The sequence below is a fragment of the Penaeus vannamei genome, chromosome 24 (assembly GCF_042767895.1).
Source record: "Penaeus vannamei isolate JL-2024 chromosome 24, ASM4276789v1, whole genome shotgun sequence".
Lineage (NCBI taxonomy): Eukaryota > Metazoa > Arthropoda > Malacostraca > Decapoda > Penaeidae > Penaeus > Penaeus vannamei.
Genome location: NC_091572.1, coordinates 420,455 through 445,454, shown reverse-complemented (window position 1 = coordinate 445,454; position 25,000 = coordinate 420,455). Strand labels below are relative to the sequence as shown.

Below are 25,000 nucleotides of genomic sequence, written 5' to 3'. Positions count from 1 at the left end.
GGGGAACGGGCGATGGAGATCAGCTCACATATCAGGTCAGATCCCGTAGCTGTTTAATTAAAATTTAGAAACTGTTTTTTCTTTTTTCTCTCTCTTTTTTTCTTTCTTTAAAATTTGAGTGTGGGGGTGAGGGTAGGGGTAGGGGTAGGGGTAGGGGTAGGGGTAGGGGTAGGGGATATTGTTGTGGCGTATTGGGGTAATACAAGCATTAATTAACACGGGGTTATGAGAGTGGAATGAAGCAAGATTATAACCTCGTTCGACCTGTACGCTACAGTAGAAATATTGACGACTGAACCCAGCGTTGTGTTTGATCGCGGTTGGTGAGGTTATAAGGGCCATCATACACATTGGTAATAAGGTAATAATTGGTAATAAGGGCCATTATACACATTGGTAATAAGGTAATAATTGGTAATAAGGGCCATTATACACATTGGTAATAAGGTAATAATTGGTAATAAGGGCCATTATACACATTGGTAATAAGGGCCATTATACACATAGGCGTATGGCGTGTTATCCGTGTAAAATATCCGTCGCGGGATGGACGTACATGTGTGGGAGAAGTATTTGTTTATTAATCTGTTATTGGGTAATTTCATCGCATTTGCAAAGTGACGAGGTGGATTTGGATTTGTGGACTCTGACGGGTATGTTTATTCAGACACACAGGTATATACAGGTAACGGTGTCCTCCCCTTCCTTGCCTCCTTCACACCCGCTGGAGGGAACACACACTGTCCAATAAGGCTGGTATCAGGGACACCTGTCATTTAACCCATCCAGGTGGAGTGAGTTATTGGCTGATTTTGGCTGTTGTTGTTTCTTATTCTCTCCTGTCTGTCCCTGTCTCTTGTCTACTGTTTCTCCCTCTCCCTCCCTCACTCTCCCTCTCCCTCTCCCTCTCCCTCCCTCCCTCCTTCCTCTCCCTCTCCCTCTCTCTCCCTCTCCCTCTCTCTCTCTCCTCTCTCTCCCCCTCTCCTCTCTCTCTCCCTCTTCTCCCTCTCCCTCTCCCTCTCCCTCTCCCTCTCTCCCTCTCTCTCTCTCTCTCTCTCTCTCTCTCTCTCTCTCTCTCTCTCTCTCTCTCTCTCTCTCTCTCTCTCTCTCTCTCTCTCTCTCTCTGAATCTCTCTCTCTCTCTGTATCTCTCTCTCTTTTTCTCTCTCTCTCAATTTATTTACCTTCCCTGTCATCTTTATCTAACCTGCCTTACCTGCCGCCCAGTACTTGCAGCATTGTTTTCTAAAGGGCCAGCGAAGGCTGCCGCGTGGTGGCGACAGGCAGCAGCAGCAGAATGGGCACCAAGGGGGGGGCGGGATCGTGTAAAGGGGGCGGAATGGTGCGCAAAAAGGGGGCGGAATGGTGCGCAAAAGGGGGCGGAATGGTGCGCAAAAGGGGGGCGGAATGGTGCGCAAAAAGGGGGGCGGAATGGTCGCAAAGGGGGGCGGAATGGTGCGCAAAAGGGGGGCGGAATGGTGCGCAAAAGGGGGGCGGAATGGTGCGCAAAAGGGGGGCGAGGATGGTGCGCAAAAGGGGGGCAGGATGGTGCACCAAAGGGGGGGGCGAGGATGGGCACAAGGGGGGGGGGCGAGGATGGTGCACAAAAAGGGGGGCGAGGATGGTGCTAAAAGGGGGGGTGAGGATGCTGACACGAGATATTGCCGATGGTGACCTGGTGGTGACAGGAGGAGGAAGGAAAGGAAGGAAGGAAGGAAGGAAGGAAAGAGGGAGGAGAGGGAGGGAGAGAGGGAGGGAGGGAGGAAGGGAAGGAAAGGAAAGGAAGGAAGGAAGGAAGGGGGAAGGAAGGAAGGAAGGAAGGAAGGAAGGAAGAGGAAGGAAGGAAGGAAAGAAGAAAGGAAAGAAAGAAGGAAAGGAAGAAAAAAAAAAGGAAAAGAAGGAAAGAAAAGAAACAAAAAGGAAGAGAAAGGGAAAGGAAGGAAAGGAAGGAAGAGGAAAGGAAGAAAGAATGAAGGAAAGAAGAAAGAAGGAAAGAAAGAATGAAGGAAAGAAAGAAGAAGGAAAGAAAAAAATGGAAAAGGAAAAGAAAAAAGGAAAAAAAGAAAAAAGAGGAGAAGAGAGAGGAGAGAAAGGAAGGGGAAGGAGAGAGGGAGAAGAGAGGGAGAAAGGGAGGAGAAAGAGAGAGGAAAGAGAGAAGAGAGAAGAGAGAAGAGAGAGAGAGAGAAGAGAGAGAGAAGAGAGAGGAGAGAAGAGAGAGGAAGAAGAAGAAGAGAGAGAGAGAGAGAAGAGGGGAAAGAGAAGGAGAGAGAGAGAGAGAGAGAGAGAGAGAGAGAGATAGAGAAGAAGAGGAAGAAGAGAGAGAAGAGAGAAGAGAGAGAGAGAGAGAGAGAGAGAGTGAGGAAAGAGAGAGAGGAGAGAAAGAGAGAGAGAGAGAGAGAGAGAGAGAGAGAGAGAGAGAGAGAGAGAGGGAGGGAGAGAGAGAGAGAGAGAGAGAGAGAGAGAGAGAGAGAGAGAGAGAGAGAGAGAGAGAAGAGAGAGAGAGAAAGAGAGAGAGAATAAAAAACGAGCTACAAAGCAAAAAAGAAAACGGAAGACAGCTGTCATGAGAAGGCGTCCGAATCGCGAGGCTTCCGGCAAACGTTGCGATCGGTGCGGGGATGAGCAGGACAGGGCAGCGACGGAGCGCGCGCAGTGGCCGCTGCTGGAGGGCGGCCGTGACCGAAGCAAGGTTGCGAGGAGGGCGGCGCGAGGGCGGAGCGCGGGCCGATCGCAGGAGCAGAGCGACTTGGTCGGGAACCTTCCCCCTTGCGCCCTTACTCGCCCTGGGGTGTAGCTTAGGTTTTGGGCATTTCGTTCAAGCTTTTTTTGGGCCGTTGGATCTCGATTCTTATTTTCTTTTTACAACATTTTTCGCTATTGAAAACATTTTGTCCCAGCTGTGTCTGGCTCTAACAACTTTTTTCTCTTTCTTTTTCCTTTCTTACTTCTCTGCTAACCATGTATAATAAATATACATGTAATAATAAATATAAGCATAAACAAATATGTAAATAATATATAATAATATAACAACAACAACAATAACTAATAATAACAAACAAATAGTTTAATATATATATATATATATATATATATATATATATATATATATATATATATATATATGCTCTCTCTTTCTTCTTTCTCCTCTCTTTCTCTCTCTTTCTCTCTCTCCCTCTCCTCTCTACTTTCTTTCTCGCGTGCTTGCTCATGTGCCACAGGTGCCTGCTTATGTATACGCGCTCGTGTGTATTTCCATGCTTAAGCGTGTGCATGTCATCATGTGTTGCGTGGCTGTATGGTGTGCGTGTGAATGCTTCGGCACGACTATATGGACGTGTTCGTTCTGCTTGCGTGGCGGCGGCGCGACTGCTGGCGTTGCTGAGGACCGCCCAGGGGCACGCCTGCCGTGTGGCGCTGGCGGCGTCGAGGAGTCCCGAAGAGGCCTGGCGGTAGGATGGCTCAGGAGGCGGGCAGGCGAAGGACTCCCGGGCGGCGCGAGAGGAGCGGCGAAGTGACTTTCCGAGCGGCGAAGGACTCGAGAGGAGCGGCAAGAAGGACTCCCGGGCGGCGAAGGACTCCCGGGCGGCGCGAGAGGCCACAGCGGCGAAAGGACTCGAGGAGCGGCGAAGGGGCCATGTTGTGATCCATGGCCGAGTGGAGCAGACGAGAGGAAGATAATTTTGGGATAATGCATGCGGGCGTCTGCCGGTGGCCACGCCCGCCGTTCCGCTTCCTTGGGTCCTCCCACTCCTTCCTCCCCTTCCTCCTTCTTTCCCTCACTCCTCCTTCCTCCTCCACTCCCCGCCGTTTCTCGTTGCGTTTTCTCTCTCTCTCTCTCTTCTCTGCTTGTTCTCCTCTTTTCTTCTCGCGCCTCCTCGCCCCCGCTCCTTCCTCCTTCCTTCCTCCCTCCACTCCCCGCTCGTTTCTCCATTTTGCTGTTCCCTCTTCTCTCTCTCTTCTCGTTTTCTCCTCTTTTTCTCCGTCTTCGCTCAGCATCCGTCAACGCCTCGGTTTCCTGCGTTTGCTTCCTCCGACTTATTTGGCTTCTTCTTCTCGGCTTTAGTTTTCAATTAAAATCAGATTACGTTTTTTTTCTTTTCTTTTTTTGTTTTTTGTTGTTGTTTTTTACTGGACAAGGTAAGTTGTTGATCGTATCAGAAATCAGCTGCCCGGAAGTTGGCTGGTCGTATGTGTTTTTTTCTCTTTCTTTGCTTTATTCTGATTTCTTTATTCTTTGATAAGTCTTTTTTTATTTTTATTCGTGCGCTTTTCCATCTTGTTTTTCTGACGCTCTTGTCATCCGCTAATGTCTTTTGATGATCTGTTGCCTTTTTTAGCGGTATTTCTTTCCCCCTTTTTTCCCATTTCTTTTCAAACTTTTCCCTCAGATTTTCCTCTTTTTTTTCTCTCTTTGTATTTCCTTTTTTACGTTCAGAGCCTCGTTAGAATGCTAAAAGTGTCATTTGCAGCGACAAACAACCCGAACGGCATTGTTGGTGTGGATGGTCGTCGGATTTTGTTTGTGGGAGTTTCGCGGGATTGTTGGCAGTCAGCACCTCGGGTCGGGCTGGTCTCCCGTGTTCGTCGGATTCTCGCGTTTCAGGCCGTGTTGTTGTTTTTCAGATTGCTTTTTAAAATGATTTTTTTTTTTTTTTTTTTTTTTTTTTTGATTTTTTGATTTTTTTCTTTTTTTTAATTTTGGTCGTGTTGTTTTTGAGATTGCTTTTTTAAAATGCGTTTTTTTTTTCTTTTCTCTTGGTCGTGTTGTTGTTTTTGAGATTGTTTTTTTAAAATGAGTTTTTTTTTATTATTTATTTATTTTTTGTATTATTTTTATTTTTTATTTTTTTTTTATTATTTTTTTTTTACTCTTATTATGTAAAGTCTTTCAGCTATTGTGTTTTGAATCTTATTTTTTTAAAATAGCGTTTTTTTTTATTATTTATTTATTTTATTATTATTATTTTTTATTATTTTTTTTTTACTCTTGTTATGTAAAGGCTTTCAGCTATTGTGTTTGAATATTGTTTTTAAAATGCGTTTTTTATTATTTATTTATTTTATTTTTTTATTTTTTAATATGTATTTTTTTTTTTACTCTTGTTATGTAAAGGCTTTCAGCTATTGTGTTTTGAATCTTGTTTTTTAAAATGCGTTTTTTTTTAAATTATTTTATTTATTTTTATTATTATTATTTTTTATTATTTTTTTTACTCTTGTTATGTAAAGGCTTTCATTATTTGCTGTTTTGAATCTTGTTTTTAAATGTGAGTTTTTTTTTAAATTATTTATTTATTTTATTATTATTATTTTTATTATTATTTTTACCTCTTGGTATGTAAAGACTTTCAGCCTATTGTGTTTGAATCTTGTTAGAACCGGTGCTGAATAGATGTTCGTCTTTTACTCAGAAGATAAAAAGGAGAAAAAATAGATAAAAAGAGAGAGAGAAAGAATGGAAAAGGATGGAAGAAGGGAAAATAAATAAAAGAGAAAAGATGGAAAGAATTAAAAAGAAAGGATGGAAAATGGAAAAATCAATAAAAAAAGAGAAAGAGAAAAGAATTAAAAGGATGGAAAAGGGGAAAATCAATTGTAAAAGGAGAAAGAGAAAGAATTAAAAGGATGGAAAAAGGAAAGTAAACAAAAGAAAGAAGAGAAAGAATTAAAAGCATGGAAAAATGGGAATTCAATAAAAAAGAAAGATAAAGAATTAAAGGGATGGAAAAAGGGAAAATCAATAAAAAGAGAAGTAGAATGGAGAAAGAATTAAAAGGATGGAAAAAGAGGAAAATCAATAAAGAAGAGGAAAAATTAAAAGGAATTGGATAAAGGAAGGATAGGGAAAATAAACAAAAAGAGAAAGAGATAAAGAATTACAAAGAAGGGACTCAGACAAAGGGAAAAATAGATAAAAGAAGAAGAAAATTTAAAAGAATTAAAGGATAGAAAAAAGGAAAATCAATAAAAAGAGAGAAAGAGATAGAATTGAAAGGATGGAAAAAGGGAAAGTAAACAAAAAAGAGAAGGAAAAGAATTAAAAGGATGGATAAAGGGAAAATAGAATAAAAAAAGAAAGAGAAAGAATTAAAAGGATGGAAAAAGGGGGGAAAGAGAAAGAGAAAGAATTAAAAGGATGGATAAAGGGAAAATAAATAAAAGAGAGAAAGAGAGAGAATTAAAAGGATGGAAAAGGGGAAAATAAACAAAAAATAGAGAAAGAGAAAGAATTAAAAGGATGGAAAAAGGGAAAATCAAAAAAAAAAAAAAAGAGAGAGAGAGAGAAAGAATTAAAAGGATGGAAAAAGGGAAAATCAAAAAAAAAAAAAAAGAGAGAGAGAGAGAAAGAATTAAAAGGATGGAAAATCCTTCACCTTTTTTTTTTTTTTTTTTTTTTTTTTTTTTTTTTTTTTTTTTTTTTTTTTATCAACCGATTGGATCGTCCTTCTCCCTCTCCCGCCCATTGATAAACTTCCCTCCGTACCAGCGCCACGATTCCCTCCGGTTTAACGGCCAATTTCACGCCTTTTGAGCCGGCGCGGGTTTAGGTGACGGAGAGGCCGCTTTGGAGGAGGAGGCACGGCGCCCTCGGGTATCGTCGGGAGGGACAGGCAAGGTGCGTCGTCTTGTCTGCTTCGGCCACAGCTGCGGTTCCAGCATCCTCGCATCCGGTGGGGGGTGGGTGGGGGGGTTGTCCGTCGAGTCCGCTGCGTCCTTTGCGGGGCGGAGTCCTCCCTCCTTCCTTCTACCTCCGCTTCCCTCTTCTCCTCCTCATCCTCTCTGTCTGTTTACTGCTCCCCGCTTCGCTTCTCGTCCCTCTCTCAACTGGCCGAACTTCCCACGCCGCGCCTTCCGCCATCCGTCTTCCAAACTTCAGCTTCACTCTCCTCACTCCGCTCTCCTTCCCCCACTCTACCCCCTACTCCCCCGCTCCATTCCCACCCCTACCCTCCACTCCATCCCCCACCCCTGCTCCTTTTCTCCACTTCCTGCACTCCAGAGTCTACATCATCACCTCAACTCCACTCACCAGCCCCCACTCCACTCCTCTCCACGCCCCTTCGTCCCCATTCGTCCATACTCCACCGTATCCATCCCCACCCCACTCCCTTCCACCTCTACCTCCCCTCCCTCCTCCCTCCCTCCACCTCTACTCCCCTCCCTCCTCCCCTCCCTGCTCACTCCCTCCACCTCTACTCCCCTCCCTCCTCCCTCCCCCCACTCCCTCCACCTCTACTCCCCTCCCTCCCCCCCTCCCCCGCACTCCACCCCTTCCTGCTCCTTCTCCTTCTTAAGATATGCTGCAATTAACGCCCTGTAAATCGTGGCCTCAGACCCTCTTAAGGAATACGAATGTCGAGAGCGCGGTGACGTCGTCTATAAGGGTGATGTCGTCGTCTTTTAGGGTGACGTCGTCGTCTTTAAGGGTGATGTCGCCGTCTTTAAGGTTGATGTCGTTTTTAAGGGTGATGTCGCCTTCTTTAAGGGTGATGTCGTTGTCTTTAAGGGTGGTGTCGTCGTTTTTAATGGTGATATTGTCGTCTTTAAGGGTGTTGTCGTCGTCTTTAAGGGTGATGTCGTCTTTAAGGGTGATGTTTTTAAGGATGAGGCCGTCGTCTATAAGGGTGATGTCGCCTTCTATAAGAGTGATGTCGCCGTCTTTAAGGGTGATGTGGTCGTCTATAAAGGTGATGTCGCCTTCTATAAGGGTGATGTCGCCGTCTTTAAGGGTGATGTCGTCGTTTTTAAGGGTGATATTGTCGTCTTTAAGGGTGTTGTCGTCGTCTTTAAGGGTGATAATCACCAACATGTTATATTGGTGACACCATCGTCTACAAGGGTGATTTGGTAAGAAGCAAGGGTGTTCGGAGTGTGAGGGGCCGGGGATGGGGGGTGGGGGGTGGGGGTGGGGGGGCAGAGGCCGCTAGCGTGTAGGGTGAGGCGCTGGCAGGAAGCAGCAATTACCATTATTTGTTTTGCGCTGGTTGGAATTTATCTGCTTTTGTTGTGGTATTGTCTCCTCACGTGAGAGGGTATTTGAGGAAGAAAGAGAAGAGAGAGATAGATAGTCAAAATTAGGTAGGTGAGGTATTGGTAGGTAGGTAGGCCATAGGTAGGTAGGTAGGTAGGACCATTAGGTAGGTAGGTAGGTAGGTAGTGTAGGTAGGTAGGTATGACATCTAGATAGATAGATAGATAGATAGATAGATAGATAGGGATAGATAGATAGATAGATAGAGTAGATAGATAGATAGATAGAAAGAGAGAGAGAGAGAGAGAGAGAGAGAGACAGCAGACAGACAGACAGACAGACAGACAGACAGACAGACAGAGACAGACACAGAGAGAGTCAGAGAGAAACAGAGAGAGAGAGAGAGAAAGGGAAAGAGAAAGAAATAATTAGTGTAATTACCAGGATGTGATAGGAGGAGGAAGGGGAGGAGGGGGTAGTAGAGGGCTTATGCCTTGGACGAGGATGTTCAATTTGGGAAACTTTTGTCACATCTCTCTCGTCGCTTTCACTTCCTTGTTGGTTTTCTCCTTTTAATCTCTTTCGTTGTATTGCCTGTCTTTCGTCGAGACTTTGTTTTATTTGTTTATTTTGTTGTTTATTTTTTGTTGTGGGGGTGTTTTTTTTTTGGGGGTGGGGAGGGGGAAGGGTCGTGGTTTTTTTTCCGTTTTGTTTACTTTTCTTGCATCTCTCTTTTTTTCATTTTCTCCATATCTGTCTGTCTGTCTGTCTCCGTTCTCTGTCTTCGTATCTCTTCCTCTTCCCTCACCATCACACTTTTTCCATTCCACCGTCCTCTTTCGCTTCCTCTCCGTTTTCCTTTCTTGTTTCCATCATTCTCTCTTACCCTCTTCCTCCTCTCTCCTAGTTTATCCCCTTCTCTTCCTTATCCTCCTCTCCCACTCTCCATCTCCCTTTTCTTCCTCCCCCCACTTCTCTTTCTTCCTCCTCCCCCCTCTCCTTCTTCCTCCCTCCCCCCTCTCCTTCTTCCTCCTCCCCCCCTCTCAGCTTCTTCCTCCTCCCCCCTCTCCTTCTCTCTCTCACTCTCACTCTCCCTCTCCCTCTCCCTCTCCCTCTCCCTCTCCCTCTCCCTTTTCTTCTTCCTCCTCTCCCCCTTCTCCCTCCTCTCCCTCCCTCTTTACCTCAACGAAAACGAATAAAAAAAAAAGAATGAGCAAAGATGTCGCCGTCAGCCCCGGGATCCAAGACGAGGCGACGGGACGCGGCCGCTGTGTCGTTGAGCGCTTTCCACGGCCAGTGTCGCCCTCTTCGAACGGCCTTTGCCTAGAATCTCTCTTTCTGTTTCTCTCTCTCTCTCTCTGTTTCTCTCTCTCTGTGTGTCGCCCTCTTCGAATGGCCTTTGCCTAGAATCTCTCTTTCTGTTTCTCTTTCTCTCTCTGTTTCTCTCTCTCTCTGTGTCGCCCTCTTCGAATGGCCTTTGCCTAGAATCTCTCTTTCTGTTTCTCTTTCTCTCTCTGTTTCTCTCTCTCTCTGTGTCGCCCTCTTCGAATGGCCTTTGCCTAGAATCTCTCTTTCTGTTTCTCTTTCTCTCTCTCTCTGTTTCTCTTTCCACTCTCTCTCTGTGTGTCGCCACCTCTTCGAACGGCCTTTGCCTAGAATCTCTCTTTCTGTTTCTCTTTCTCTCTCTCTTGTTTCTCTTTCTCTCTTTCTGTTTCTCTTTCTCTCTTTCTGTTTCTCTTTCTCTCTGTGTCGCCCTCTTCGAACAGCCCCTTTGCCCTAGAATCTCTCTTTCTGTTTCTCTTTCTCTCTTTGTTTCTCTTTCTCTCTTTCTGTCTCTCTCTCTCTCTGTGTCGCCCTCTTCATGAATAGCCTTTGCCCCTAGGAATCTCTCTTTCTGTTTCTCTTTCTCTCTTTGTTTCTCTTTCTCTCTTTCTGTTTCTCTCTCTCTCTGTGTCGCCTTCTTCGAACAGCCTTTGCCTAGAATCTCTCCTTTCTGTTTCTGCTCTTTCTCTCTTTGGCTTTCTCTTTCTCTCTTTCTGTTTCTCTCTCTCTCTGTGTCGCCTTCTTCGAACAGCCTTTGCCTAGAATCTCTCTTTCTGTTTCTCTTTCTCTCTTTCTGTTTCTCTCTCTCTCTCTGTCGCCCTCTTCGAATAGCCTTTCCCTAGAATCTCTCTTTCTGTTTCTCTTTCTCTCTTTGTTTCTCTTTGTTTCTCTTTCTCTCTTTCTGTTTCTCTGTCTCTCTGTCTGTTTCTCTCTCTCTCTGTGTCGCCCTCTTCGAACAGCCTTTGCCTAGAATCTCTCTTTCTGTTTCTCTTTCTCTCTTTGTTTCTCTTTGTTTCTCTTTCTCTCTTTGTTTCTCTTTCTCTCTTTCTGTTTCTCTCTCTCTCTGTGTCGCCCTCTTCGAATAGCCTTTGCCTAGAATCTCTTTCTGTTTCTCTTTCTCTCTTTGTTTCTCTTTCTCTCTTTCTGTTTCTCTCTCTCTCTGTGTCGCCTTCTTCGAACAGCCTTTGCCTAGAATCTCTCTTTCTGTTTCTCTTTCTCTCTTTGTTTCTCTTTCTCTCTTTCTGTTTCTCTCTCTCTCTGTGTCGCCTTCTTCGAACAGCCTTTGCCTAGAATCTCTCTTTCTGTTTCTCTTTCTCTCTTTCTGTTTCTCTCTCTCTCTCTGTGTCGCCCTCTTCGAACAGCCTTTGCCTAGAATCTCTCTTTCTGTTTCTCTTTCTCTCTTTGTTTCTCTTTGTTTCTCTTTCTCTCTTTCTGTTTCTCTTTCTCTCTTTCTGTTTCTCTCTCTCTCTGTGTCGCCCTCTTCGAACAGCCTTTGCCTAGAATCTCTCTTTCTGTTTCTCTCTCTCTCTCTGTTTCTCTCTCTCTGTGTGTCGCCCTCTTCGAATGGCCTTTGCCTAGAATCTCTCTTTCTGTTTCTCTTTCTCTCTCTCTCTGTTTCTCTTTCTCTCTCTCTGTGTGTCGCCCTCTTCGAACGGCCTTTGCCTAGAATCTCTCTTTCTGTTTCTCTTTCTCTCTCTCTGTTTCTCTTTCTCTCTTTCTGTTTCTCTTTCTCTCTTTCTGTTTCTCTTTCTCTCTGTGTCGCCCTCTTCGAACAGCCTTTGCCTAGAATCTCTCTTTCTGTTTCTCTTTCTCTCTTTGTTTCTCTTTCTCTCTTTCTGTCTCTCTCTCTCTCTGTGTCGCCCTCTTCGAATAGCCTTTGCCTAGAATCTCTCTTTCTGTTTCTCTTTCTCTCTTTGTTTCTCTTTCTCTCTTTCTGTTTCTCTCTCTCTCTGTGTCGCCTTCTTCGAACAGCCTTTGCCTAGAATCTCTCTTTCTGTTTCTCTTTCTCTCTTTCTGTTTCTCTCTCTCTCTCTGTGTCGCCCTCTTCGAACAGCCTTTGCCTAGAATCTCTCTTTCTGTTTCTCTTTCTCTCTTTGTTTCTCTTTGTTTCTCTTTCTCTCTTTCTGTTTCTCTCTCTCTCTTTCTGTTTCTCTCTCTCTCTGTGTCGCCCTCTTCGAACAGCCTTTGCCTAGAATCTCTCTTTCTGTTTCTCTTTCTCTCTTTGTTTCTCTTTCTCTCTTTCTGTTTCTCTCTCTCTCTGTGTCGCCCTCTTCGAATAGCCTTTGCCTAGAATCTCTCTTTCTGTTTCTCTTTCTCTTTCTCTCTTTCTGTTTCTCTCTCTCTGTGTCGCCCTCTTCGAACAGCCTTTGCCTAGAATCTCTCTTTCTGTTTCTCTTTCTCTCTTTGTTTCTCTTTCTCTCTTTCTGTCTCTCTCTCTTTCTGTCTCTCTCTCTCTCTGTGTCGCCTTCTTCGAACAGCCTTTGCCTAGAATCTCTCTTTCTGTTTCTCTTTCTCTCTTTGTTTCTCTTTCTCTCTTTCTGTTTCTCTCTCTCTCTGTGTCGCCCTCTTCGAATAGCCTTTGCCTAGAATCTCTCTTTCTGTTTCTCTTTCTCTCTTTGTTTCTCTTTCTCTCTTTCTGTTTCTCTTTCTCTCTTTGTTTCTCTTTCTCTCTTTCTGTTTCTCTCTCTCTCTGCGTCGCCCTCTTCGAATAGCCTTTGCCTAGAATCTCTCTTTCTGTTTCTCTTTCTCTCTTTCTGTTTCTCTTTCTCTCTTTCTGTTTGTCTGTCTCACTGTGTCGCCCTCTTCGAATAGCCTTTGCCGTCCGGATGGAAGGTCTCTCGTTCTCTTTCTCTCTTTGTTTCTCTTTGTTTCTCTCTCTCTCTCTCTCTCTCTCTCTCTCTCTCTCTCTCTCTCTCTCTCTCTCTCTCTCTCTCTCTCTCTCTTTCTCTCTTTCTGTTTCTCTCTCTCTCTGTCGCCCTCTTCGAACAGCTTTTGCCGTCCGGATGGAAAGAAAAGGGATGTTTACAGAGTGCTCGTTGGGATTTCGTTGATTTTTTTTTTTTTTTTTTTTTTTTTTTTTTAGCGGGCGGAAGCTGTTTTCTTTCTTTTAATTTCCGATCGTGATGACTTTTTTTATCTCCTCGCTCGGTCTCTTCGTTCTCTATCTCTCTGTTTCTCTTTCTCTCTCTTTGTTTCTCTTTCTCTCTTTCTGTTTCGCTTTCTCTCGTTCTGTTTCTCTTTCTCTATCGCTTTCTGTTTCTCTTTCTCTCGTTCTGTCTCTCTCTCTCTTTCTCTCTCACTCTCCCTCTCCCTCTCTCTCTCTCTCCCTCATTCTCTCTCTCTCTCTCTCTCTCTCTCTCTCTCTCCCTCTCCCTCTCCCTCTCTCTCTCTCTCCCTCATTCTCTCTCTCTCTCTCTCTCTCTCTCTCTCTCTCTCTCTCTCTCTCTCTCTCTCTCTCTCTCTCTCTCTCTCTCTCACTCTCTCTCTCACTCTCTCTCTCTCTCTCTCTCTCTCTCTCTCTCTCTCTCTCCCTCCCTCCCTCCCTCCCTCCCTCCCTTTCTCCCTCCCTCCCTCCCTCCCTCCCTCCCTTTCTCCCATCTCCCTGTCACGCCATTTGATCATTTCCGTCCCGCCCTTCGCGACTCAGGCATGCGGCGGCGTCGTCCTTTGCTGGAATGTGGTGGGGACGCGGCCGTCGGGTGCTGCGTGCGGGGCTGCGGAAATGTCTGCGCGGTGTTGAGCGGGTGTCGTTTGGCGTGCGGGTCTGCGGGGTGGGGTTCGGGTGATGATGAAAATGTTTGCTTGGTGTTGTGTCGGGGTATTTTTTATTTATTTATTTATTTATTTATTTATTTATTTATTTATTTTTTATTTATTTATTTATTTATTATTATTATTTTTTAGTGTGTCCTGTGCTGTGGGAATACTGTATTGGCGTGGTGTTGTATCGGGTATTGTGGTGTGTGTTGGGTCCGAGGTTGTGAAAATGTTCGTATGGTGTTGTGCTGAGTGTTATTTTACGCGGTGTGTTCGGTGTTGTAAAAATATTGGCATGGTGTCGTGATGAGGGCGGTTTTATGTGCTGCGTCTCGCGCTGTGAAAATATTTGTGTGGTGTTATATCGGGCGTTGTGTGTTGAGTCCAATACTGTGGAAAAGAAAACGCATGGTGTTGCGTTGAGTGTAAATTGGTGTGCTACGCTGGGTGCTGCGTTTGGTTGCGGTGTTAGGTTCTCTGTGCGAGTCGGAATGTGCGTTTTGTCGATTGCTGTGTCGAATGCCGCGTCGGTGCCATGGGAACTGATGTGCCACGCTGCGTTAGGCGGTGTTTTCGACGCTGTGGCAAGTGACGGCGTGCGATGCGCTGCTGCGTCAGAGGCTGCGTCGGAAGAGGCTGCTCTTGTGCGCTGTGTCAGTCGCGTCGGGTGTTCCGGAGGCTGTGACGGGCGCTGTGTTACGTATTTCTGTCGTGACGGGCGCTGTGTCACGTATTTCTGTCGTGACGGGCGCTGTGTCACGTATTTCTGTCGTGACGGGCGCTGTGTCACGTATTTCTGTCGTGACGGGCGCTGTGTCACGTATTTCTGTCGTGACGGGCGCTGTGTCACGTATTTCTGTCGTGACGGGCGCTGTGTTACGTATTTCTGTCGCGTCGGTGCCTGCGGGGGTCCGTCGCCTCGTGGGGGTCGGCAGGTGCAGTGTATATGGGTTAGAGAAGGGGGAGACCCGGGCTATTTTTAGCCGGATTGTTTGTGAATGTAAGTGCTTGGGGGAGCACCACGGGGGGAGGGGAAGGGAGGGTGGGGGGAGAAAAGAAGGAAAAAAAAGATGAAAGAAAGGAACAGGGAGGAGAAAGGGGGAGGGGAAGGGAAAGGGGAAGGAGAAGAGAAAGGGAAGGGGGAAGGGAAAGGGGAGAGGAGAGAGGAAGGGGAAGGGGAAGGGAAAGAGGTAGAAGAAGAGGAAGAGGAAGAGGGGAAGGGAAAGAGGTAGAAGAAGAGGAAGAGGAGACGGAAAGGGAAGAGGAAGGGAAGGGAAGTGGCAAGAAAAGTGAAAGGAAATGATGCAAAGTTTAGAAGAGAAAAAAAGGAAAAGAAAAGAAAAAAAAAGTAAAGTAAATTGGCTAAGAAAACGAAATCGAAAATAGAAATAAAAAGTAGTGAATGCCAGCGCGAGTGAATGGATGGTTTGCTTTCGCGTGCGTGCGTGCGTGCGTGTGCGTGAAAGCCCTGCCTGGTACCAGCTCACTGCGGACGTTCTAGCAGTATTTTTCTTTTTGTCACGGACTTCCTCTTGGCGGGGTTATTTGCGAGTGAAACTTCACACTGACAGCCCTCCCCCTCCCCTCTCCCTCCCTCCCCTCCCGCTGCCTCTCGCATTCTCTCTGTCTCTGTCTGTCTGTCTATCTCTGTCTGTCTGTCTCTGTCTATCTCTGTCTCTCTTTCTCTGTCTGTCTGTCTGTCTGTCTGTCTCTCTTTCTTTTTCTCTGTCTCTCTCTCTCTATGTCTTTCTCTCTCTCTCTCTCTCTCTCTCTCTCTCTCTGTCTCTCTCTCTCTCTCTCTCTGTCTCTGTCTCTGTCTCTGTCTCTGTCTCTCTCTCTCTCTCTCTGTATATATGTATGTGTACGTATATAATATGTACATATGTTTTCTAATATCTACTCATGTGTTCTTTTGTTCATTTGTTCTTGTGTTCTCTTATTTTTTTTGAACATGAGTTGACTGGTTGATTTATTTGTCTCGTAATTAAGCTCGCTATCGTAAAGAATCATTGTAAATTTAAGAAAGAATTTTAAGACGTTTTTGGCTGTGTAGAGGAATGCAGTGGTGGCTTTTCAGTAGACTATAATCGCCTGCTATCCGTTTCTCCTTCTTCTTTTTCTTTTTCTTCTTCTTTTTCTTGTTGTTGTTGTTGTTGTTCTTCTTCTCCTCCTCCTCCTCCTCCTCCTACTTCTACTCCTCCTCCTCCTTCTTCTTCTTCTTCTTCTCTTTCTCATTCTTCTTCTTCTTCTCCTTCTTTTTTCTTTATTCTTATTACTTATTCTTTTTTCCCTAAAACATTCCTGATTTTAAGCTTTTCCCCTGATATTTACTGATAGTATAAGTATTCTGCACTTTCTGTAAATATTTACATATTTTTTACGTTCGGTCTGTAGGCTGGAATTCCGTGTTTTGATTTCCATCTCGTGCAAATGCAGTTGACAAAGCGAGGCCTATCCGAGCGTTGTGAATATCCCTTCAACTCTGCATTTTATTGGCAAATTTGCATATCGGGAGGGCCGGAGTTGACCTTTCGAACTCCCGAACGGCGAGGCGCGTTAAAGGTAAATGGCGAGAGCGGGACGGAAGTGGGACGGCGAGTGCGGATGGGGTGGGGGTGGGGTGGATGGGGGCGTGTGACTTGATAATGGCGACTTGGGGCTTCAAGTTTGCGACTTGCGACATGAAGCTTGACTAGCAACCTTGGACTTGCGACGACAGGCTTGCGACTTGACTAGCGACCTGGGACTAGCGACAGGCTAATTGCGACTCTTTTGCGAATGGTTCCTTGCGTCTTGCGACTCGAGACTTGCGACTTGTGACTTATAGCTAGTCACTTTCGACCCGTGACTCGAGACTCGTGACTCGGGATTTGCAGACTCGAAAATTGCGCTCTGTGGCCGGTGAATCGTGGCTCTTGACCCAACTTTTGCGAATTGCGAATGGCAACTTTTGCCGTATGACTTCCGATAAGCGCGACGGACCTGGGGCGCCGTGACCAGGGTGACGGGAGAAGGGAATAAATGCCGTGGGAAGCGAAAGAGAATAAAGGAAAGGGAGAAGGGAATAAATGCCGTGGGAAGCGAAAGAGAATAAAGGAAAGGGAGAAGGGAATAAATGCCGTGGGAAGCGAAAGAGAATAAAGGAAAGGGAGAAGGGAATAAATGCCGTGGGAAGCGAAAGAGAATAAAGGAAAGGGAGAAGGGAATAAATGCCGTGGGAAGCGAAAGAGAATAAAGGAAAGGGAGAAGGGAATAAATGCCGTGGGAAGCGAAAGAGAATAAAGGAAAGGGAGAAGGGAATAAATGCCGTGGGAAGCGAAAGAGAATAAAGGAAAGGGAGAAGGGAATAAATGCCGTGGGAAGCGAAAGAGAATAAAGGGAAGGGAGAAGGGAATAAATGCCGTGGGAAGCGAAAGAGAATAAAGGAAAGGGAGAAGGGAATAAATGCCGTGGGAAGCGAAAGAGAATAAAGGAAAGGGAGAAGGGAATAAATGCCGTGGGAAGCGAAAGAGAATAAAGGAAAGGGAGAAGGGAATAAATGCCGTGGGAAGCGAAAGAGAATAAAGGAAAGGGAGAAGGGAATAAATGCCGTGGGAAGCGAAAGAGAATAAAGGAAAGGGAGAAGGAATAAATGCCGTGGGAAGCGAAAGAGAATAAAGGAAAGGGAGAAGGGAATAAATGCCGTGGGAAGCGAAAGAGAATAAAGGAAAGGGAGAAGGGAATAAATGCCGTGGGAAGCGAAAGAGAATAAAGGGAAGGGAGAAGGGAATAAATGCCGTGGGAAGCGAAAGAGAATAAAGGAAAGGGAGAAGGGAATAAATGCCGTGGGAAGCGAAAGAGAATAAAGGGAAGGGAGAAGGGAATAAATGCCGTGGGAAGCGAAAGAGAATAAAGGGAAGGGAGAAGGGAATAAATGCCGTGGGAAGCGAAAGAGAATAAAGGAAAGGGAGAAGGGAATAAATGCCGTGGGAAGCGAAAGAGAATAAAGGGAAGGGAGAAGGGAATAAATGCCGTGGGAAGCGAAAGAGAATAAAGGAAAGGGAGAAGGGAATAAATGCCGTGGGAAGCGAAAGAGAATAAAGGAAAGGGAGAAGGGAATAAATGCCGTGGGAAGCGAAAGAGAATAAAGGAAAGGGAGAAGGGAATAAATGCCGTGGGAAGCGAAACAGAATAAAGGAAAGGGAGAAGGGAATAAATGCCGTGGGAAGCGAAACAGAATAAAGGAAAGGGAGAAGGGAATAAATGCCGTGGGAAGCGAAGTAGAATAAAGGAAAGGGAGAAGGGCAAGTTTGAATCAATATAAGAAAGGGACGAGTTATGGAAATGGCACGCGGAGACGGGGAGGAGAAGGAGAGGAAGAGGAGGAAGAGTGAAAGGAGATGGAGGAATAAAGTTGGATGTGGAGTAGACGGAGAAAGAGATAAAGCGGAATAGGAGGAGAAAAAGAGAAGAGAAGAGAATGAGAAGAAGATAAAAGTAATCAAAATGAAACAAAAGAGTGAAAAGAAATAAAAAGATTGCCACTCAGTGTCAGGTAGGCTTGCGGGGGGTGGGGGTGGGGGGGGTGGGGGAGCTCAGGCAGGCAGCGGAGGCAGAGGAAATGGAGAATGAAGGGGAGGAAGGAAGGGGGAAGAGGGCGGGGGCGGCGGTGTGGGAGGGGCGCCAGACAGGGGAAGGTGGGCGTGGGGGGGGGGGGCGGTGGAAGGGGCACTGTGCAGCGGGAGGAAGTCATGGAAGGAGCATGAGGCTGGAGGGAGGATCGCGGGAGGGGCATCAAGGAGGGGAAGGGGTTAGAAGGGGCGCCAGACAGAGGGGGAGGGGTTGTGGAAAGGGGCATGAAGGGAAAGGGTTGGGGAAGGGGCATGAAGGGAAGGGAAATGGTTGGGGAAGGGGCATGAAGGGAAGGGAAGGGGTTAGAAGGGGCGCCAGACAGGGGAAGAAGGACCAAGCTAGGTGGAAGGGTTGTGGAAGGGGCACCAGACAGGGGGAAGGGTTGTGGAAGAGGCATCAAGGAGGGGAAGGGGTTAGAAGGGGCGCCAGACAGAGGGGAAGGGGTTAGGGAAGGGGCATGAAGGGAAGGGAAAGGGTTGTGGAAGGGGCATGAAGGGAAGGGGTTGGGAAGGGGCATGAAAGGAAGGGAAGGGGCATGAAGGGAAGGGAAGGGGTTGTGGAAGGGGCACCAGACAGGGGGAAGGGGTTGTGGAAGAAGGACCAAGTTAGGTGGAAGGGTTGTGGAAGGGGCACCAGGCAGGGGGAAGGGGTTGTGGAAGGGGTATCAAGGGAAGGGAAGGGGTTGGGAAAGGGGCATCAAAACAGGAGAGAGAGTTGTGTCCCAAAAATGGGAGGGTACCACGGGGGAGGGAGAGGGGGGGGGGGGGGCACCGGGCATAGCGCAACGGCAAGGGCGGGGCGCACACCCGCGGCCAGGGCGCCTCTCTCAACTTGTGCCCCTCAGGGTCTTCGCATGTTGATTGCAGGTTGCATAACATTGTGAACAGTCGCCCTGCCCCCTCCCCCCCTCCCTCCTTCCCTCCTCGCGCCCCCGGCCTTGCTTCCCTTTGATCTTGGGGAGATTATTGCGGGTCCTTTGCGGGCGCTGCGTCCCCCCCCCCCCCCGCTGCTGTGGGGAGGGCAAACACGAGGGTACGGAAGTAAGGACACGCACAGGCAGGAAGGGAGAGGGAGATATAGGTAGGTAGGGAGGGAGGGAAGACGGGATAGGGAGGGAGGTAGGTAGATAGGTAGGTAGGTGGGGAGGTAGAGAGGGGGGAAAGGAGGAAGGATAGGTAGGGAGGGAGGGAGGGAGGGAGGGAGGGAGGGAGGGAGGGAAGGAGGGATAGGGAGGGAGGGAGGGAGAGGGAGACATAGGTAGGTAGGGAGGGAGGGAAGGAGGGATAGGGAGGGAGGGAGGGAGGAAAGGGAGGTAGGGAGAGAGGGAGGATAGGGAGGGAGGGAGGGAAGGAGGTAGATAGGTAGGTAGGTGGGTAGGGAGGGAGGGAGGTAGGTAGGAAGAAGGAAGGAAGGAAGGAGAGGATAAGGTAGGATAAGATAAGATATGATCGAATAAGATGGGATAAGATGGAATACGTTAGAATAAGATAGAATAGGGTAGGGTACGATAGGATAAGGTAGGATAGAATAGGAGAGAGAAGAGTAGAGGAGGGAGGAGAGTAGAGGAGGGAGGAGAGTAGAGGAAGGAGGAGAGGAGCTGAATTATTAGATAAGCCTGCGACAGGAGAGAGGGAGGAGGGACGTCGTGTGGCATTCACTCAATCATTCACTTATCCAGGAAGTTAGTCAGTCAGCTAATCAGTCAGTCCTTTAATATATTAATTCAGTTCGTCATTTATTCAGCCAGTGATCTGTAAATAACCCTCTCGTTGCCCGCACTGCCTGGGATACACTTAGTTATCTTCATCACAGTCACCGCCAAGAATCCACTTGGTTGTCTTCATCGCAGTCACGGTGCAGTCTGTGGAGGTGACAAGTGGCCCTAACTCATCGAGAAATTGCTGTGTTTTAGCCAGCTTCGAACTCGACTCGTGTTTTATGGTGTTACGTAAGGCGAGATATGAATCCCCTTCGAGTTGGTGTCCTCTTTTCGGCCCAGAGCGCGTGGGACGGACGAAATAGGCAGTTCGGTTCGAGGTCTATATAAGTCCTTTCGGTTCAAGGTATATACAAGTCCCTTCGGTTCAAGGTCTATATAAGTCCCTTCGGTTCAAGGTCTATATAAGTCCCTTCGGTTCAAGGTCTATATAAGTCCCTTCGGTTCGAGGTCTATGTAACTCCCTTCAGTTCAAGGTCTATTGTAAGTCTCTTCGGTTCAAGGTCCATATAAGTCCCTTCGGTTCAAGGTCTATATTTGTCCCTTCGGTTCAAGGTCTATACAAGTCCCTTCGGTTCAAGGTCTATACAAGTCCCTTCGGTTCAAGGTCTATACAAGTCCCTTCGGTTCAAGGTCTATATAAGTCCCTTCGGTTCGAGGTCCATGTAAGTCCCTTCGGTTCAAGGTCTATAGAAGTCCCTTCGGTTCGAGGTCTATAGAAGTCCCTTCGGTTCAAGGTCTATATAAGTCCCTTCGGTTCAAGGTCTATATAAGTCCCTCTATAGACGACCTTGGTTCGGTTCGCACCAACGCACGGACACCCCACGACCTCCGCATGCGCGCGCACGTGCGTGTGAAGCGAACCGCTGAATACGTAAACACCGCGATGGCATCTCTCCCTACATTTTTAAACGGCGGAACCGGGTTGTAATTTCCGCGAGAAGACACGCCAGTGCGTTTCGCCCGAATACCTTCCTGCCTATTTCTTTACGATCCCGTAGTCGAGTAAATTCGGGTTTAGGGGAAATGTTCGTACTCTCCCCGAAAGATAAATTCCCCGAACAGTTAAAAAAAGAAGAAGAGATGTATATAAAAAGAAGAAGTTAGCAGAAAGTCTCGCCGTCTCCGAGCGGTTTATGAGAGCCGCAGTAAACGTGGCTCGTCTTGTACCTCTTTCATTTTTCTCCCAAGAACGCGGTCTCAGATGCCCCGAGATAGGAAGAGACGGAGCCGAACACAGCGAGAGAACCGAACGAGGGGGGCGAGAAACGATGAGTATTGATAGGAGAAGGGGAGGAGGGGAAGAGGAAGGGGAAGGGGAGGGGGAAGGGGAAGGGGAAGAGGAAGGGGAAATAGACGGGGAAGGGAAGGGGAAAAGGCCGGGGGAGGGGGAGAAAGAATGGGGAGGGAAAGGAAAACGTGAAGGAGATATGGAATGGAAAGGAAAGGGAAACTAAAGGGAAAGGGAAAGGAAAAGGTGAAGAAGGGGAAGGGGAAGAGGAAGGGGGAACTAGATGCAGAGGAAGAAGGACTGAGGAAGGAAAAGAAGCGGAAGAAGGAGTTTGAGAGGGCGAGGGGACGAGAGAGAGAGATTGATAAATCATGTTTAGAAACAGGAAAGTATGACAGCGAAGGAACGTGCTGGAAGACAGACGATGGGGGAAGGATAAAAAAAAAAGGAATGAATGAGTGATTGCAGAAGGGAAAGGTGGAGACCCGGATGATGCAAGGAGATCGTTAGAACAGAAATAACATCAATTAAAAGAAGGTGAGGAATACAGAGTGAGTCAGAGAGCTAACTGATGACTGTAAGGGCGAGAGGAGCGGCAGGGGAGGCGGAGCTGGAGGTGCAGTTGGAGGTCGAGGTGGAGATGCAGGTGCAGGTGGAGCTAGAGGTCGAGGTGGAGTTGGAGGTGCAGGCGGAGACGGAGTGGAGGTGGAGGTGGAAATGGAGGTAGAGGTGGAGGTGCAGGTGCAGGCGGAGACGGAGGCGGCAGCGGCGTGCGGCGAGCGAGGGGCCGCATCGCGCGACATTCCGGAAGGAGTGGAGGCCCTCCGAGGAGGCGCCTCGCCGCGCCATTGATCAAGGCGGAATTCCGTCGGGGATCCGCAGCGCCGCGGCGGGGAGGCCTGGCAGGCCTCCGAGCTCGAGGGGGATCACGCCCCGTCTTGCGGGCGCGTCGGGGATTCGGGGATTCGCCCGGCATCTGTAATGGGCGTGTGGGGTGTCAGCGGCGCGGAGGGGCATTCCGGGGCTTAGGCGGGGTGTGCAGGGTATTATTGCTCTTTTGTGTGTGTGTGTGTGTGTGTGTGTGTGTGTGTGAGTGAGTATGAGTGTGTGTGTATAATTGTGTGAGCGTGAGAAGGAGTGTAAATGTGTAGAAGTACTGCGTGGTGCGTGTTGGTTAACACGATGGGACTCCACGAATAGCCCCGTGCGTTGTGTTATCTCACGATTATCGTTTCTGTTCACCTGCGAGTGGCGTGTCGACGGGGCTGGTTACAAGGGACTTCGCAATGCTCCTCGCTTATCCTCTGGCTGATAAGGGGCTGCGTGGAGGACGGCCAAAGACCTAGACTCTCGCAAGGTGGTCAAGAAGCGGCGGGCGAGGGAGAGGACGATGGCCGTGGGGCGGAGTGGTCGCTGGAAGGAGTCGATTGTAGCAGGATCCGTGGCCCGGGGAAGCAGAGCGACGTCATGTGATGCGGTGGAAGGTGATCGCACGAAAGGGTGGGCGGCGAGCGGAGTGAAGGGCGAGGCGACGGAGGACGGAGGACGGAGGGAAGGGGAGGGAGGGAGGGAAGGAGAGAGGTTGACTGAACTGTATAATGAAATGAAGTTCGTAATGATGATGGTGGTGGTGGTGAAGATGATGATGTTGAAGTGAGTGGATGAGAGTAAAAGGAGAAGGAGAGTGAGAAGGAAAATGAGAAGGTGAAGGCGAAGAAGGAAGAAATTGATGATAAGAAAATCGCCCAACACATTGTTGAGTGCATGCGAGTTGGCAGCATGATTGCCGAAAGCAAGAAGTCACCCGGCGGTGGTCGCCTTGGGCGGTCGTTGCAGCCTCAGTCCCTCTTGTCGGCGCCAGCTCCGCACCGGCGGTCAAGAAGTTTGCGGTCGGGCGTGCGGGTGACCACATCTTGCTTCGGGCCACGCCGGGAGCCAAGATAAACATCTGTATTTGTTGTGTTCCGTCGTCTCGTTAACCGGCTGCTCGCGGGACCTCAAGCGCGAGATTCCGCGAGGCAGGGCAGTCTGGCCTCGCCCGCGGGGGTTTGGGAAGGCCGGGAGGGCACGCGGGGGCCGGGGGTGGGTGCCGCCTGGAGAACAAGGTCTGTAGAAGTACTTATATAGACCTTGCTGGAGACGAGCCTTTCTCAGACGCCTCGGTTCGGTTCGGTGTCTCTTATATTCAACTTGGAATCGTTGCGATTGCGACAATATTTTCGGGGCATAGCTAGCCTATGTTAATACCTTACGAGGAACTTTTTATTAAGTATTTCTGTATGTATATATATATATATATGTATATATATATATATAATATATATATATATATATATATATATATATATATATACATACACATATACATACATATATACATATATATATATATATATATATATATATATATATATATATATATATATATATATATATATATATATAATTGTGTGTGTGTGCGTGTGTGTGTGTGTGTGTATCTGTATGTATGCATGTATATTTGTATCTATATATAACGAACCTATGGAATGTTTTTTAACTCTGTTTCTCTTCCAGGTGAGTCTGCCGTGCCGGGCGGGAGGAGTGCAGTGACCGTGAGTAACAGCCGAGTGTTCCTTCTCGAGCGCGGCCGAGGCATCGTCTCCGCCGCGGAGGGAGTAGGAGTCGGATTCCACGAAGGAGACCGAGGGCGCCCTCCGCTCGGGCTCCTCGCTCCCGAGGTGCTCCATCATGCGCGCGCCGGCGTACTCTCTCACGCCGCCGCACGCAATTCCACGGATAGTAACGCAGACACATACGCGGACATACAGACACAAAGATTCAAGGCATACGCAGACGCGGACATAGATACACACAGGGCAAGACACACGCAAAGACAGACACAGGGTTTGAGAAAGACGGACTCACTCAGACATAAGCAGAGCAGGTACAAGCACACGCAAGCACAGACATACGCAGAGACGGACACAGACTCACGCGCAGACACAAACAAACACATGTACGCACATATACGCAGGCATATACACACGGACTCACAGACACGCAGGCACATACACACGTACGCACATACACGCAGGCACATACACACGTACGCACATACACACAGGCACATACACACGTACGCACATACACGCAGGCACATACACACGTACGCACATACACGCAGGCACATACACACGTACGCACATACACACAGGCACATACACACGTACGCACATACACGCAGGCACATACACACGTACGCACATACACGCAGGCACATACACACGTACGCACATACACGCAGGCACATACACACGGACTCGCAGACACACACGCACGCACGCACGCTCTCACACTCCACGCAAGAATCCGGTATTACGGGCCAGACATCTTTTGAAGAGCAGAATGGAGGTCGTTATTCCTCCCGCTTCCTGCTGCGGCTTTGTGCGTAGGGAAGACGGCGAGGGAGATAACTGTCGCCTGGAAAATATTTCGTATTTTTATCTTTCCCTCTCGGTTTATCATCAAGTTGGTGCGTTTTGAAGAATCGGGAAAGTTTCGTATTTTTCGTAGTTTCTCCTTGTCAGTTGATCGTTATTTTGACGTGTGTTCACCGTCGGGGAAGTGTTTCCGAGTTCTTCCAGCTGGGTTGTTGCATCTCATTCGGTAGGCCTACTTGGGAAGTGCGCCCCCTTTGCCTCTGTCTCCTTCGGCCCTGACCCAAAGCCTTGCCAATTAGAGCGAGCGAGAAGGCGTGAATAATGCGCCTTAGAGGAGCGCCGGTGCCACTGCAGCGCCCAGATCATTTGCTCGTCTTTGGGAGGCTCAGGGCCCGCCTGGGGCTTCGGGCGACCTCGTTCGGCCCCGCCTCGTCCCCCGGCGGGTCACGTGGTGCGAGCGGGCGAAGTAGGCCTCCGCCGGACTTTGCTTTTAAAGTCTTAGCCTAATTTTTTTTCTAAAGTCTTAGCCTAATTTTTTTTTCTAAAGTCTTAGCCTATTTTTTTTTTTCTAAAGTCTTACCCTAGATATTTTTTTCGCGTCGTACCCTAGATTCCCGCGGCACAGGTTCCCCGGGCGCGGCATGGGGCGAGGGGCATTCGGGAGGCTCAGCGCCACGGCTTGAATGGCTATGGGACTCCCTGGCGATGCGGCTACCGCGTGCGTGTCCCCCTGCCCAGCGGGATTCCCCGTGGGAGAAGGAAGGGCGGCCCCAGGACCCCTCCGCCCCGGGGAGGGGGGGGCCGCTTCCTTACAAGGCAACGCTCTTCCCTCTCGCACCCCTTCCTCGCTCCCCCGGGGCACGGGCCGCTCCCCACCCCCGCTGCGCTGGGCAGGAAATGCCGGGCCGTGGGCGTCGGTGGGCGTAGGTGGGCGGCGCGCGGTGGCTCACTGCCCATTGGATAGCT

At 48.1% G+C, this 25,000-nt stretch overlaps 2 protein-coding genes across 3 annotated transcripts in view; one reads left to right on the top strand and one right to left on the bottom strand.

Annotated features, from left to right (window-relative positions):
- The window catches only part of LOC113804138 (adenomatous polyposis coli protein), a 360,688-nt gene that overhangs the window by 40,349 nt on the left and 295,339 nt on the right, over positions 1–25,000 (top strand). The gene's annotated exons all lie outside the window — the stretch shown is intronic.
- On the bottom strand, positions 7,333–7,812 carry LOC138866258 (uncharacterized). Its single transcript, XM_070138768.1, has one exon. It carries the CDS (start codon positions 7,810–7,812, stop codon positions 7,333–7,335), a length of 480 nt encoding a protein of 159 aa, XP_069994869.1.

Excerpts from the sequence above, each read along its gene's own strand:
- LOC138866258 (XM_070138768.1), bottom strand. The coding sequence starts at position 7,812 with ATGTTGGTGATTATCACCCTTAAAGACGACGACAACACCCTTAAAGAC.